The sequence below is a fragment of the Pleurodeles waltl genome, chromosome 5, assembly GCF_031143425.1.
Source record: "Pleurodeles waltl isolate 20211129_DDA chromosome 5, aPleWal1.hap1.20221129, whole genome shotgun sequence".
In the NCBI taxonomy this organism is placed as follows: domain Eukaryota; kingdom Metazoa; phylum Chordata; class Amphibia; order Caudata; family Salamandridae; genus Pleurodeles; species Pleurodeles waltl.
This window is the reverse complement of record NC_090444.1, coordinates 1,777,873,814-1,777,890,056: the sequence shown is the minus strand read 5'-3', so window position 1 is coordinate 1,777,890,056 and position 16,243 is coordinate 1,777,873,814. Positions and strand designations below refer to the sequence as shown.

The 16,243-nt window shown below is 42.8% G+C and overlaps 1 protein-coding gene across 2 annotated transcripts in view; it reads right to left on the bottom strand.

The window, feature by feature from the left end:
* Positions 1-16,243, bottom strand: part of SUPT7L (SPT7 like, STAGA complex subunit gamma) — a 68,051-nt gene that overhangs the window by 30,824 nt on the left and 20,984 nt on the right. For both annotated transcript variants that reach the window (XM_069236230.1, XM_069236231.1), the window contains exon 3: positions 2,944-3,268. In XM_069236230.1, the coding sequence (XP_069092331.1) occupies positions 2,944-3,268 (325 nt within the window). The remainder of the gene's footprint in view (positions 1-2,943; positions 3,269-16,243) is intronic.

The window sequence follows — 16,243 nt, the reverse complement described above, 5'->3', positions numbered from 1 at the left end:
AAAGGCTCTTCTATGGACAACTGCTCCCACTAAAATTATGAAGCAACTAGTCAATCACGTAATCCCCAATTTGTTATGTTACGTAGATTTGTAAAGTGCATTATTACCCTGGAGGGTATCCTGGTGGTCAGCGGGAGAGAGTTTACACAAACCGAAGACCTAGTGGGACTACTCGAAAAGCCAGGTCTTCATCTTCTTGTGGAATTCAAGAAGTGAAGAGGAGGCTCTTACGTGTAGCGGCAGCTCGTTTCATGCTATAGGAGAAGGCTCGAAGGCTCGCCCAACAGATCTGGTTTTCCATATGCGGGATGTGTGCAAGTAGGAGTGTGGGCGAGCGGGGGTGCACGGAAGGTCTGTGAACGAAAGTGCAATTTGTTGTGTTATGGTGGGCCAGTGTTTTGAAGTGCCTTGAAAATGTTAGGAGTTTGAATTGTGCTCATTTGTGTATGAGGAGCCAGCGGAGCCCCTTCAGGGGTGGTGTGATGTGAGTGTGGTTGGGAGGTTGAGAGTGATTCTAGCCAGAGTTCTGAATGGTTTGCAACCTTTTGGTGAGGTTTTCAGTTGCTCCTGGTATAGAGGGTGTTCCCATAGTCCAGCTCGTTTGTGACCCCCAGAGCATGTGTGACAATATTCTGGGTGCTGATTGGGAGCCATTTCAAAGTCTTCCTCAGCATCTCCGGGGCACAGAAGCAGGAGGCAGTGAAGATGTTGACTTGGGCGGTCATGTAGAGTTTGATGTTGATGACGATCCTGAAGTTCCAGACTCCGAGTAGGATGTGGTTGCTAGCGTTAAGTGCGAGTGGTGTGACAAAGTATGTGAAGGTGTCCATGAAGTTAGTGCGCATTCCCACTGGTCTGTAGATTAGAGCGCCGCTTAGGGTGAAGTCGGCTGCAACGCACAGCTTAAATAACAGGTGTTCCATTTTGGAGGATGACGTATCTGTGAAGGTGGTGCAGGTGATGGTGTTCTTGTGGATGGTGGCAATTTCATCTCTGGGCTTGTGAAGTCAGTCTTCCCTGGTGATCTTGTAGCTGAGGGAGGTTGGCTGTGTCGATGTCAGGTGTCAAAGAGTTCAGCTAGGTTTCTGTGAGGAAAAGTAGTTCAAGGGCTTTGTCGTGCAGCAGGACTCAGATCCCTGTGGCGTTTGGTGAGTGTGCAGGGGTTGAGAAGCATGCATGCCAATGCGTAGTGTTGTGTGGTTGGTTGCAGGTCTGTGTGAAAGAGTGGGGTGCTGGTTCTTGTTGGTGCAGATATGGCGAGTGTTGGGTGTGGGTTAAGTGCATAAGAAATGTAAGGCATGCAGGAGAACACTCCTTCAGTGTGGTGTGGCGAAGCAGCAGTGGGGGGAGAGTCAGAAAGGTTTAGAGCAAACAGGGTTGCAGTAGGGTAACAGCAGTATGTGGTAGGAATGAGGTTTCTGGTGCTAGGCTCGCCTTTGGCGTGCCTGCTGCATGCCCAATTTTTTTATTTTTTAATCAGTCCTTTGTCCACTGCTAGGCCCCAGACGCTTCAAAAAGGGCTATAGTTAGACCTTTATTATAGAAGCTTCCCTTGCCCCCTGCTTTGCTTTGGGACGATAAGGATAGAATGCTTTACTTCCTTACTTTGCCAAAATGATAGTAAAAAACCTTGTTTATCAACAACCTTAGTCTTTTGAAGAGTCAAATAAACTCTCAAGTCTTTTGGTTTTAGGCCTGGCCAAAGCACTGAACTTGAAATAACTTCAGTGCTTGATGATTTTCAAATGCTGGCCGATCATGGGGAAGTTAGCGCATTGATTTTACTATCCCTCTCTGCAGCATTCAACACGAAATATCACTCCACATTTCTTGCCAGAGCTAAATTATTTATACTTCAGGATTCTGCTACTTTGCAGGTAGAATCATTCCTATTTGGTTGACAGAAAATGGTTATCTTTCAGTCTTCTTATTCCTTGGAGTACACCATCAGATGGGAAGTACCACAAGGATCTAATCTGTATTCCCTCCTATTTAACCTGTATGTGGCCCATTATAGCTCTTGAGCCATCTAACAAGGGTGACCATTTATTTATATGCACTGACAACACAAACATCTGGTTTAGGTTCAAATCAAATTCAGCCAAGCATTCTAGACCCTCCATTACTATCCCTGAAACCTTGTGTTTTATTCACCATTGGATTGCTGCTAATTATGTAAAATGTAACCCCACTGAAGCCAATGTGATAATCACTAGGAATTGTATGGAGGGTCATATCACTCCCAACTCTCTTTCAGCTCCTTAAGCTACCATGGCTCAAAGGATCTAATTTAAAAAACTTAACACTCTGGATATTCTTCATAGGATTGTGCATGACTGTGCTCCATCTTGCTTCTCAAACAAATTTAACATCCATAATCCATCTCAAAATATTTGATCGGGGGGGCAAATTTCTTTTGGGTGTCCCAAACGTTTGCACTGCCTCCTTTTCATGTGCGGCTTCTAAAGAATGGAATTTGTTACTAGGAGACCTTCACACCCCATTCTCTTTGATTAGGTTTAGAAAAAGAATTACAAAACTTTACTATTTAAAGCTGTTGCTTTCAACCTAGCTTAAAAAGTTCTGATTTGTTTTTTTCTATGTTGTTGGGATATTTAGTTTAGCACCAAGAGGCTTTGGTGATTGTGCGCTTAGGAACAGAGCAGAGAAGAGAACAGAACAATGACCTCTACCCTAGCAATAGAGAAGCGTTGGCTCTACTATCACAGGCATACAAGCATAAGCTAACACTCTGGTCATATACAACACCTGGTCTATAAATGGTGTTAAGAGTTGGTTAAAGGGGCACACATTTTAGAGTAAATGATGAATAGCTAGGCTGACCGAACTCTACAAAATTTAGTAACTCCAGCACTTGGATTAAAGGTAGATACTAGCATCATCATTACTTCTTCCAGCAGCCAGTGATGTTTGTGGTCTTACCTGTAGCATGTAACTGTGATAGTCTTTGATACGCTGCTGCCAGAACTTCTGCAAGGAGAGTACACTGCCAATTCCCATCTCATGGAAAACCTGCTCCATGACATCGGAGAATGGGGTTTGTCCAAGCCTGGCTTCTCGATCCACTGTAAATCTCAGCAGCTTGGTAAACTTCAAGCAGTACTCATGAGCGACGTCAGTCAGTGTTTCCAGGACACTCTCATTGGCAGAGTCAAACCCAGCATGAGCCAAACCTGTGGCCACAGATTGGTACAGCAGCTGTCGACAGGAATTCCAACTCAACTCTGTGACAGGTTCCCCTTTGCCCCTAAAACGGACACATTTTTATACATTTGCATTTTAAAGAGCTTAGTCAGAGGCTTGAGCATTACATCACTATTTCATCAGACTTTTAGAAACAGCAGTCCTACATTTAGCTGTGCAATGCTGTTTTTTTGGACATTGTACATTTACTTGTTCACATCACACACGTGACAGAATTAATTATTTTCTGTAAGTAAAAAAAAAAAAAGTCAGCATCCCCAAAGTGCAAGCACACTGCAGACATGATCTGAGTAAGCTACCACTTTAACCTGAGATTTGCAGAGGTATACAAAGACCATGACATTTTTCAGTGTAAAACAATCTCTTTCAGGTGTTAGAAATGTAGATATATTTACTTAAAGCAAACAAAGCTCTAATTCTGTATATCATTACGAGGCCAAGAAGACTGCAGTATTAGGATACTGAACATTTGAGATGGGTGTGCACTGTTATTCCTCTCTCACACAATCCACACTCTGAGCCGAGCCATACTCTGCACACTATCAAACTACATCTGTTACTTTCACACTGAATAGCTTGCCAATTTGTGCAAACACACCAAGAAGTATCCATTTAAAATATCTTTGGGTCGTCCATCAGACACTGTACCAAACTGAATTGTAATCAGTGCATATGTCCTTTTATGCGGGATAGGGGGGGGAATCACAATGGAGGACAACAGGTATAATGCAGACGAGGACACCAGTGATCAAAGTAACAGGGCGCACCACAGGGCAAAATGAGGACATAGTGGAATAGGGTGCTGGAAAGGAAGAAAGAAAAATGTGAAAATCAGTGATCATGAGCAAATATAAAGGGGGTCCAAACCTTTCCATATGACTACATCTCAAACACTGGGTTAAGTGACAGAAAAGAAACAAATTCTCCTATAAATTGATTATTTTACTTGATCTCCCTTTTGTTCTCTTGTAACAGTGGTATCTCCTGTTCTGGCACATGATGCTAGAAATCTACAGGCAATAGTACAGAGATGTCAAAGTGCCAACCAATAGTCATTTGGAGGGGCCTAGGGAAGGACCATGTGAGTGGCAGCACATTTAATGGCACCACAAGTGTTAGACCAACATGAGAGACTGATTGCAAGACAAAGAGTTAGTGACCCTGAGCATGTGCACCGGCCTGAAAGTTACACCCCTTTACCTAGTAAAGAGTACAGTGACGAACCCAGTGACCATACTGATGCTCTTTTATCCATATAAGAATACCGTCGCCCTGGACAACCGTTGTCTCACTATTTAGGTCACTTTGTCCCTATATGATCTTCCAAATACTTAATTCACCAAAATATTCCCCAGAAACTCAAAGGCAAATTCCAAGTTGTTTTTTAATGTTATAATCCTAACTGAGCAGATGTTAATCAATTGTTACATGTTATCATGCTGAGAGAGGTAAAAATGGCTCGTAATGAAAGCCAACTGGGCACTCCAACCACCAGCAAATGCTGATGTTTTTAACTGCTGCCAGATGGGGGCTTTGTTGAAAGCTGTTGCTGAAGGGTGTCCCAATTAAAGAAAATAATAATAATAATATTGGAGGACCAACACTAAAAATCGTAAGCAAGTCAACAGGGAAGCTCATGACAATTTTCCTATTTGTATCAAAGATGTAGCTGATCGCTCTTCTAGATGAACGTTGTCAAGATGCCTAAAGAAACAGTAGGAGGTGTTTTTGTCAAGAGCATTTTGCCAAGGTTCAAGAACAATATAATGGCAAATCAAACAGCTCTATGAATTCTTGTTTGGACGAAATCAATGCATGGTGGTACAAGAATGTATGAGTGAAGCCACTGAATCTAAACTGATATCATTTCAAGAAAGCTTGAAATGTATTCCCAACAAGGACAGAAGTAAAATTTCTTCCAGGGTTAGGAAGAAGGTGGTTGGAGGGAAAGTGAACTTGTAAACGTTCAGTAGACTTTCCCATGTGCAAATCTATACATACACATTTGCTAGTGATAAAATGTAGTTCACAAATATTTTCTAGGAGTACCATTTCCCAGCCTACTTTTAAATTACTTCTTGGTAATTCATGAAAGCAGTAAATCTGCACTAATACGAGGACATATACCATGGACTTTTGTTGTGACTTTCTTTAAGAATTGAGACCCAAATTAGGTCTGGCGTTAACCAGGACCTTTTGTTTTTAATTAAACTCTGCCGCTCTATAGCTATATATTGGCTGGCTTCACTATGAGTGACAGCATTGTGCACTTTCACAAGGAGCATATCAGCACACAAAGTAATTTTGTTAAATACCAGGTACTACTGGGACAATGTGTGGTTTTAGACACAAAAATATTTTTGCTTTTTGCCAGTGTTTGTTATAATAGTGAGTGACCGGCAGCTCCCACAACAATACCTTTTTACACAAACCCCGTCAAAACAAGACACGTGTTGACAAAACCAAAAGGCTGATGACCAATGTTGAACCTACTGGCTTTGCCAATGTATATTTTCATGTTTCCCATAATCGTATTACAACTGGTTTAAATTGATATTTCCATTATGAATAGTTTTTTGAAAATACTAGCATGTATCAGCACATTTTACTAAATGATACTTCAAAGAAATGGTACCAAACACTTTTTTCCTAGTTGCATTATTTGTGAACATTTTATTTTTAAAGCAAAGAATCCTCAATCTTTCTTTCAAGCTTCTGTAAATATTTGCATCTAATCAGAGAGCATTCTGGGAGCACTATATGTAGCCTAATATTGCTAAACGTGTGTACATATTTTTACACCGGAACTATGAGTAGTGCAGTCTGAGCTTACCTTTCCTGTGAGCGCTCATCCTAATAATAAAGACTGTGCATTAATGACCCATAAATACAGGTTCGAACAGCATTACCATATGGACACAAATATTACCTTGACTGTAGACAATGCCCTTCCCTGAACCATAATGTGGCACTATAGACTGGCAGCCAAAGGATTTCTGCTACAAGGGGTTTGGCCTACTTGTTCCAAGACAAATTAAATATGAAAACTTGTTGTCCCTGACCCCTAACAATATGTCCTTGGCGTTTAGCTATAGAAGTTCCATAACCCTGCTGACTGTACCGCAGGTTTGTCTCAGTACTTTGAGGCAACTTTGTATGTGTATCAAATTGAGGAACTACTCATGCTCAGCTTTCAAGGTCTTGATGAGCTGCAAGGTCGGGCCCTTAAAAGCAAAAAGAGTGCATGGCCCAAGTATGTATTTGAAAGGTACTCTGACTGATTAACAGGGTAGAGTGGTTGCCCTAAAATGTTATTTCCAAATCCAGCCCACTTTCGTCATATTGCTGCAAATTAGTCTAGCAGGAATGATCTATGCCACTGGCATCCATTGGTTTTCAAATTACTCTCCTTCTATTGCTCAACAATATTGTTATACTTGTGCCAGTTGTCAAACTTACTATATTGAAAAGGTATGAAAACTACCTCAGATGTGCACCTCAACCCGCTGGGTCTCTTGTTCCACACACAGATCGATTTCATTCAGATGCCCTAATGCTGTTCTTAAGTTCTAGTATTAGTGTGCATGCTTGCTGAGTATGGCCAAAGCTTATCCATGTCTCCAAATTGATGCCATCAGTGTAGCCAAGAGATAACAGCACTTTATTACTAGATCTGGGATGCCACTTGGGATCAAAGGTGACACAGGAACTCACTGTCTAATGTTGCTCAAAAACTGTGCAAAGCTGTAGGGATCCAACAATATTTTCATTGTGCACATCACCCAAGCCCAGTGGAAATATAGAGGTGTCTAATGGACTCCTAAAAATAAAATGGTGTAGATCTGCAAAGAGACTGTGCTCAAGTCCTGATGGCTTCCCCTTAACACTATGGGTCAACAGCTAGACAAAAGATTAAATTGAGTTCATAAGAAATGTTAATGGGCAGACTGATGGTCCCTCCTGCTACCCCTTCTCTATCTTTATATTCATCTAGTAATACTAGCATTTACATTTATCTGATGCTGGAAATCCAGAATACTGCAAACTAATTCCCTGTTTTAATAGCTTCCATTCTTCTCAGGCCAAGCTGCACTGCCCACCAGCCCAACTGAAGCCTGTCATGATAGAAAGAGCAAAGACTTGTTTCACGTCAAGATCTACCAGTAAAAGTCAACACTCCAAGTTAGTGGCAAGGCCTGTATCAAGTCCTGCTCACCACCAACACGGCTTTTAAGGGTCAGTAGCTGCCTGCCTGGATCCGCTCATCGCACTGCAAGCGAGCTACTGAACCAAAAGACTCAGGACCTGCTACCCAAAATGCTCCTGTAAGGGCATTGACATAGCCTATGACCTGGGACCAGTAGCAGAAAGCCTTCCCATTACCTGATCCCATGCTGGGTCTGACCTGCCCTTTTTGCTGCTACAAGCTGGCTAGGTTGGATCATCATGTGGCTGTCTCAGGCAGAGAAGGGACTGGTGGGTTGAAAGATGTCAACAGCAGGAAGAGCAGTGCACACTTCTGCACAAAATGCTCAATCTACAAGGATAATATTTTCCTGCAAGTTTTGGACCAGTCCAAGCAGGGCCCAGTGCTTTCTTTGTGTGGGCACTGCTTCCATGTGCCCACTGACTGCCAATAATTCCAGTTCCTTTCTACAGGAAGAAAAAGGGCGAGGACTTACACCTGCCATGGCACTTTACTGCTGAATTTAACAACTACCACTACTTGTGTGGAACCCATGATCATAGTTCAAAATTATTTTTGAAGGATGGGGCACAAAAATAATGAGAGATGCTCTGATCATCTTTCTTCCTCTTGCCCAAGTCTGTACTGTCTCCACCTTAGGCTTTACTAGACCCAACAGGCCTTCCACATCTTACCCGTTGACAATACATGACAACGACCCCTTTGACGATTGGGAATGTGACAATGGTACTCTAGAAGAATGATGTGAGGGTGATTAAGAGCATGAATTGTATTCAAGAATTATCTTTGAGGTGTCTTGATTTGTACAGATGAATAGCGCTGGAGGGAAAAACTTTAAATGGTTTATATTACTTTAGTGTCTATGACCCGTTTTAGCCATGTTTCCTTGTTCAGGCTAACACTGCCCATAGGAAATAGGCATCTCGGACACTGAAGCAACCTGCATTTTGGCCTGATTTTCAGGCATGAAATAAGTGAATACCTTTCCAGATGAAACCGTTTTAATTTTCATCTTTATCGACAACTATTCTAATGTTATTCTATCTTAGCTAGGTACCCGTTTGTGTTCTCTGCGTGGAATTTTACTATGTGAACAATCGTACAAACGTATGTGTAGCAGAGTATAAATTTGAGTCTTCACTATACTTATTGAGTTTATCTCCATCGATCGTTCCGAGGCAATCACTGGCCGACTGAATGTGTGAATAACACTTTTAATTTATCTTTTGTCACTAATTCCTAGGCTTTCAGTTTCTACCAGTTGTGAATTTGGGTGTATGTTTTCAGTGCTTTCCAGAGTTTTAAAAATCTGTGCTTATCAGTGTTTAATCTTTCACGAAAGAAAGTCAGTGGCTCGTGTTATTCTGATGCTTAAAAAGAACTTTGCATTTTTCTTCCTCCCCTCATTCAATCCTATTAGACGTTCTACCTTCCTTCTAAGCTGTTCCTGATCTTGATCTTAATGCCCTAGTTTGTACTCTTTCCTAAAATTTGCTATTTTGAGTAATGTTTCATTATATTTTTCACCTCCATCGCGGTTTCATTTCTCAGCCCTCTCACTCCTCTGCAGCAGTCCAGTCCCATCTAAGTAAAGGACATGCATGGATGGTGATATGCTTGCACCTCACTAAGACCTGACTGCACCTGATGAAAGTTCAATGGGGGCCTTAGGATACATGATCTATAGGTGCTTGGGGCTCTGTTTTTGAAAGCCAGAGCTACAGTGCTCTGTTCTTTGTTTACAGACACCAAGAAGGGTCAGGGCAAATGCATATATTATTCCTGTCTAATCTGGGCTATACCTGGTCTAGCAGGTCGGGGGGAAGCCTACTGAGGAATAAATATGCATGTTGTTACTTTGGTGACAGCAAATTTCTATTGTATGAAGCAGGGGTGGAACACAACAGAAGCTTTATGCTATATATCATGCCTTGGGTCATTTGCCTTTGCATTTCACACTATGAATTTTATTTTACATTGTTGGGCTGTGCATATTAGATTTTGAGTTTATTTGAAAGCCAGCGAAAGAACCACTACACATTGATTTTTACCAAGCATATGGGCATTTTGTTTTTGAAAGCAGGTGGGAACTGGGCTCTTGCCAAGCATGTGTGAGAGTTACACAAGACACTATCTTTGTGATATTGCACTATGCACCATGCACTATTGTGAGGCATGTGGGGAAGAACAAGCACAGCTCAACATATTTCTATTAAATGTGCTCACAGATGTTTGTACAGGTAATGTTGCCAAGTGTCAAGCCATGTTTTGGAACCATAACTTTGCATCATGTTAAGACGAGGCAGTAGGCATAAACGTTGTTGGTATGTAGGTTCAGAGGGGGACATACACACATTTGTACTGAATTTGCACTGTTTGAATCATAAACAAGCAAACATGTAGTAGTGGTAACCTCTCACTCATTTGTAGATTCCCTAAGTTGATGCAAGCAATGACGGCAGAGCAGTTTCAGCAAAACCCGCATGTGGGCCCCATCTGGGCCTGTGAACAAGTAATGAATATCTTCATGAAATGACTTCCAGTACTTCTGCAACAGGAGATGTGGCTCCAATAGGCATGCTTTCCTTACTTTCAAACAATAACAATGTAAAAACTTAGAACAGGAGAGTGGGGTACGGCACTTTCGGAAAGCAACACTCCATTACACTCTCAGGGAGAAGGACCACCATTCCTGGCAGTGCAACCAACCTTGGACTGAGGCACTACTCAGAGTTCTACTGCAATCCTGCTGGCCACTACAGCGCTGTATTCAGTGAACAGCGAGAGAATGCAAAATAACATGAGGCATGCTACCAAAATGGTAGTGGAGGTACGTACTTGGATCCAGGGCCTATGCATATGATCACAAGGGTATAACAAGATCCTTAACGAGGCTGGAGTGGATCATCGTAGAGCTATCCATTAACAAAAAGTACTATGAGGTAGAGTCTGTTTAATACTTCGACAGCATAGGGCACCAAAGCAGCAAAAATGTTTTACGGGTTCCACTGAAAAATAAATATCTCCTTTGGCACAGTTTGTAAGTTATAGTTAGCTATAATTGAAAAGCGCTAACTCTAAACTCCCTTAAATCCCTTTCAGATTCTGAACTCTGTATGTAAGGAGATTTCTTTGACACCACTGCACTTGAGGGCTAGCCTTGAAACACAAATAAAAAATTTAAAGTCCAAGGAGGAGAAAACAAACTGGGGCAGCTGGATCATACCTGGTGGTCACAACTGATAACAACTTGCAGAGGTGGGTGCTTTCATTCCACAGAGCCTTCGATGTTTTGGAAAGCAGAAAGGAAGGATTAGGACCTTGGAAAAATAGGAGCGAGCTACCAGCACTCCATAGATATGCAAGGCTAATCACATTTTCTGCACAAATGCCTAGGCTGAGCGGCTCTGTCCACCTGTAAACTTCAAAACTAGAAAATTTCACTGCTACCAGCTATAGGGCCATCCAAGATCACTTTCAGGTCTTAAACTGCAAATTTCATTACAAAACCGGATGCTACTCTGCATTATTCCTTCAATGATACTCCACGCAGCACTTGAAAGACCTTTTACATCATAAAGTAAATATTCTAGAAAAGAACATCTGTAACATATAATAAGTCCATGCACAGAACAATCTGGCTCTTTTAAATACTTCTCCTTGCAGATAAGTACCTTCATTTTGCATTGTCGTATGCCTACTTGTGTGCTATTTCATGTTTTATGAGAGTTTGCTGCAGTTTCCAATTTATGGAAACTCATTGTAGCTGTGCTGTTTTGCGTTAAATTTGGTAGCCTGATGCGCTCTCAGTGTGCACCTGCTTTAGTGCGGCTGATTTCTCAACCACGCTCTCCGTGCTGAGCCAGGACCGCTGAGGCTGCCTTTGAGCACCTCTGGCTACCGTGGGACCCGCAGTGCATGTGTCGGCATCCACCAGGGGCTGTGCCTTTGAAGCCCCCTGGTTTTACAGAGCTCTTCGGTTCCCCAGGGGCTGCTGCGGTAGGTGGCATTCACCAGATGCATCCCTGAGGAACAATGCGTCGGGTTGGTATTAAAGGAAAGCGCTGTGCACCGGCTTGGCCAGACCAGCGCACAGCGTGCCGCCATCTTTGTTTGGGCTTTGTCCAATTTATTTTAATGAATAGAGGCAGCTGCCAGGAGACATTGTAACATCATAGTGGCAGTTGACAGTTAAAGTGCCTCCACGATCAGCTGCTTTCAGTGAGGGATTGCTGCTCCTCATCCTTGGGCTTATTGCTTTCGACCAATTTTTTCAAAAAAGCCTTTCCTTTATCTCACTATAGCATCTACCTACAGGGTATTTTGTGATTATTTTAAAAGAATCCTCCTTTCACCTCATTACACTAAGATATCGGATTAGGAGGCAGAGAGCCCGAATATCCTACATGCAAAGATTAATGAGGCGATAATTAAGAAGCCAATACAACACGAGATACGTACCCACATATGTGAGACTCTTGATCAGGGGATAGTTAATAAGTGATCTATGGGATCTGATAATGAATTTGACTGTGGGTCCATCTCGGGGGAGACTCCGATTATGGGGATAAAGGAGGTAAGAGAAGGAGGAAATCTAAGTATATCGAGAGAGGGTCTATACCCCTTAAAAGGATGGAAGGTCCAAGCACCTCAAAGAAGACGAGAGGTCCAAGCACCTCAAAAAGAATGGCAGGTCTAAGCAACTCAAAGGGGACTGGTGTCCTATTCTGCACAAAATTGAAAGTCTCCGATGCGGCACAACAGAATCAGGTACCCCTAGCGACACTTAGGATATTGAACTGGGAGAGGAGGAACAACAGAGCAAAGTGCCCATAGAGGAGTACGTATTAGACCCAGAACGGGGAACTTTGCAGTGGATGACCTCTTTACCGAGGATGAGACCACTTCTCCCTCCAAGAGAATAGTTAAAGATCCACTGGGGAGGAAATGTTTTCCCCACACAACATTAGGCACCCAGGATTGCAAAGTGGTGGACCATGTGGGCAGATTCATCAAACGATGGATCAGTAACCTACTGAAGGAAGCCTGTAGTATTTAAAGACCAAATGCTCAAGGCCTCTAATCCATGAGAAAGTGTGCTCTACCCCAAACATAGACCTAGAGCTTATTACCCTCTTTAAGCTAGGCAGAGATCCTAGGAAGAGGCTTGAGAGGCCCCTCAAGGCTTGCCAGGACTGCGTCCTTGACGTGGTCGTGCCCCTTGCAAGCATCATAGACATGGCTGAGGAGGCACATGTCAACAAGCTCCTAATGGATATAAATCTCCTCAGGGGTTGGAGCCAAAGAGCTTTGGTTCTTCTTGGAAATGCCAACGCTGGCCTCAAAGCTGAGAGGCATGGATTAGTGTTCATGAAAATAAATCCTAAACTTGGAGATCTTGCAGAGAGAGAACCCTCCGAGAACTCCAATGGTATTCTCTTTGGCGAGGACATGATCAAAACCCTGGGCAAGTACTTGGCAACCTTTACTGCACTTGACAAGGCCCAATCTCACATGCACAGGGTTTTCAGTCCAGGTGTTTTTGGACAGGACGGCAGAAGGGGACTTTCTGCCGGCCGGGGTTCCTACAGGTCCCACTTCTCAAACTTCAGACAAAGAGGCTTTGTCAGAGGATATCAAGTCGGAGCAACCATGACCTTCTATCCCCAAAGAGGACGTTTCCATCAGGCAAGGGGAAATAGGTCACATTACCAGGGCAAGTACAACAATTTCACTTTCTTCTTCTTCTTCCCTGGAAAGAGTTGGAGGTCGCCTCAGACTTTTAGATCTTCTAAGGATGCAAGATAGATTTCCTGAAGAAACCCTTCCAAGCTGTTCCCCCAAGAGAACTAAGTTTGACCACAGATCAGCAGAAAGTGATAGAAGAAGAGGTAAAATGTATGTTGGAGAAGGGCACTATTATAGAAGTTCCCTTAAAGCACAGGGTTCTTGTAAATACACTCTTCCTTGTGGAAAAGAAAGACAAGGGGTGGAGGCCTGTGATAACCCTAAGAGATCTGAACATATTCTTGTATACAGGCATTTCAAGATGGAAGGAATCCATCTTTTAAGGGATATATTTCAAGAAAAGGATTGGTTGGTAAAGGGGGACCTGAAAGATGCCTACTTTACCATTTCGATGGCCAGGGAGTATCAGAGTTATCTTCAATTCACCTGGCGGGGTTGACTTTACCACGTCCACGCGCTCCCCTTTGGTCTTTTATCTGGACCATGGTGCTTTACCAAGGTGATGAGAGCTGTAGCTTCCTGCATCAGACATCTGTGCATATGATTGTCTCCTAGGATGATATCCTTTTGTCCCAATGCCAAGCACAGGTTTTGGAGGACTTGGATATGGTTATGTCCCTACTGAAGAGTTTGGGCTTCATAGTAAACAAGAAGTCTATTCTTACCCCCTCCAGGTCTCTGGAGTTTTTAGGCTTCACAGTAGATACAGTAAATGTGGTTCTGCTTTTGCCCTTAAAGAAGATTACCAAAATTCGAAGAGATAAGGTATGTGCTGAAGCAAGAGTCGTTAACTCTGAGGGAACTAGTCAGACTTTTGGGCCTTCTGTCTTCTTTCATTCAGGCAATCTTTCCTCACATTATTGTCCTTTGCAGAGAATAAAAGCTAAGGCCCTTCGGGGAGGACGGGCATGGAGATATGGTATCTATAGATCAGGAAGCCAAGCTGAATTTGAATTGATGGTTGAAGAATATAGACTTCTGGAATGGAAGGGTGATCTTTGCTTGCTCCCCAGAATTCATTCTGGAGTCCAATGCAAGTTTACACGTTAGGGGGTGCACACTTGGGTGCACTGGGGGATTGTGGTCACACACAGGGAAGTTGCATCACATAAATTATTTAGAGTTGACCGCAGGTCTATATGCCCTTATGAGTTTCAGTTTGCAAGGCAGAGTGGTTTTGTTATAGATGGACAATCTTTCTGCGGTCGCATATATAAATCGCTTAGTGGGGGAAGGGATCTTCAGACCTGTCAGATTTAGTCAAGAAACTCTGGCTGTTTTGCTTGGAGTACAAGATCAGCTTGAAGGCAAAGAATTTGCCTGGAAAGGCAAATGTGATGGTGGACTGGAATTCAAGGTTTCTAAGGGATCTCAGCGACTAGAAATTGAGCGGGCCTATTTCAGGAAACTGTCTCAGATTTGTGGCCCTCTGGAGTTAGACCTCTTTGCGAGCAAGCTGACATTTCAACTGAAGAAGCACTATAGTCGGATGCCTGATCCAGGTGCTTTGGTGGTGAACAACACCTTCCTTCAGACCTGGAAGAGGACCAACGCTTAAGCATTCCCGCCATTCGCGATGATTCAGATGCTCTCTTGTCCTAATAACTCTCCTTTGAGTATCACAGGTATGGTTTCCAATGACCTTGGAGCTAGCTTGCGACATTCCCTTTTTACTGCCTGCCATGGAGGGTCTGTTGAGAGAAGCAGATGGAGAGCAACACCCTTGGAGAATATCAGATCATCTAGAGAAATGTGAGGCATTTCGGGAAGAGCTGAGGAACTCCTCAAGGAGTCCTGGGCTCCAGGAATCCGCTATAGGTATAAAGGAGTATGGAAAAAGTGGGTATGTTGGTGCTTGGAAAGGGATTTGGTCCAGTGGAGGCTCCTATAGTTGAAATGGTCAATTTGTTGGTAGAGTAGTTTGATATGGGCCTTAGCTACAGAACAATAAACTGCTATAAGTCTGCGGTTTCTGCAGGACACAATACAGTCAATGGCAGGAGCGTGGTAAAAAATGTTCTGATCTGTAGAGTCCTTAAGAACATCAGGTTGAGGAGAACCCCTAGACTTAGGTATGAGACCCTATAGGATGTAAATGTAGTTCTCTGTATGCTTTCCTCTTGGCCTTCTACTAGATATTTGGACCTGAAAAAACTTTCTATAAAGTTGGCTTCCTTACTTTGTCTAATATCCTGTCATCGAGTGTCAGATGTTAAAGCTTTGGAGGTAAGTAACCGAGAATACAATGCCTTTGGAGTAAGAGAACAAAACAATGCCTAACACCATATTTTACCCAAAATTTGATTCTTGTAGAAAACTGTGCGTTGTGAATCAGTGGCGTAACAAACCTGGAGGGGCCCCCACCTCTGGACACACTCGGGACAGGTGTTATGTTAAGGGGGCACCCTGGAGCTCACCCTCCTCGCATTACGGGGCCTTTGTCACGCCAGTGTTGTGAATTGCATGACCGAATACAATTCCAGGGTGAGTGAGTTTCGTCCTGAAGGTACTGAGCAATTTCTGATTTCCTTTGTAAAAACCAATTCAAGTGTTTAGCTGTGCAACTACTGCAAGGTGGGTGAAATGGACTATTAAGCTGGCTGGTGTTAATTTACAGAAGTTTCAAGCTTATTTTATGAGGGGAGCTACAGCTAGTCAGTCGTTTTGGAGAGGTGGCAGATTGGAAGCTATCTTGAGAGCTGCTGACTGGTCTAACTCCATTTGCAAAACATTACTGTAAGCTAGTTGAACACGTCTGATGTGGTACTGGCAGACTACCAATATGCATAATGGTAGCCTCTGATCTTGTAATGAAATAGTAATTCTCCAAATTAAATGCCAAGAGAACCTGAATTTCATTAAAGACACAGAGGTTAACATTGCGCCATCTCGTCGCAGAAGTGGAAATGTACCTTTTGTTAGAATGGTGCTACTAAAAAGAAAATTTATATAATTAAAGGGAGTAAGAGAAGAGTTAAGGATAATGTTATGGTTTTAGAAGAACATTTAATTGTCGTCTTGTTGTTTTCTTGTTCTTCAAGCTTTCTGGAGCTGGAGTATCAA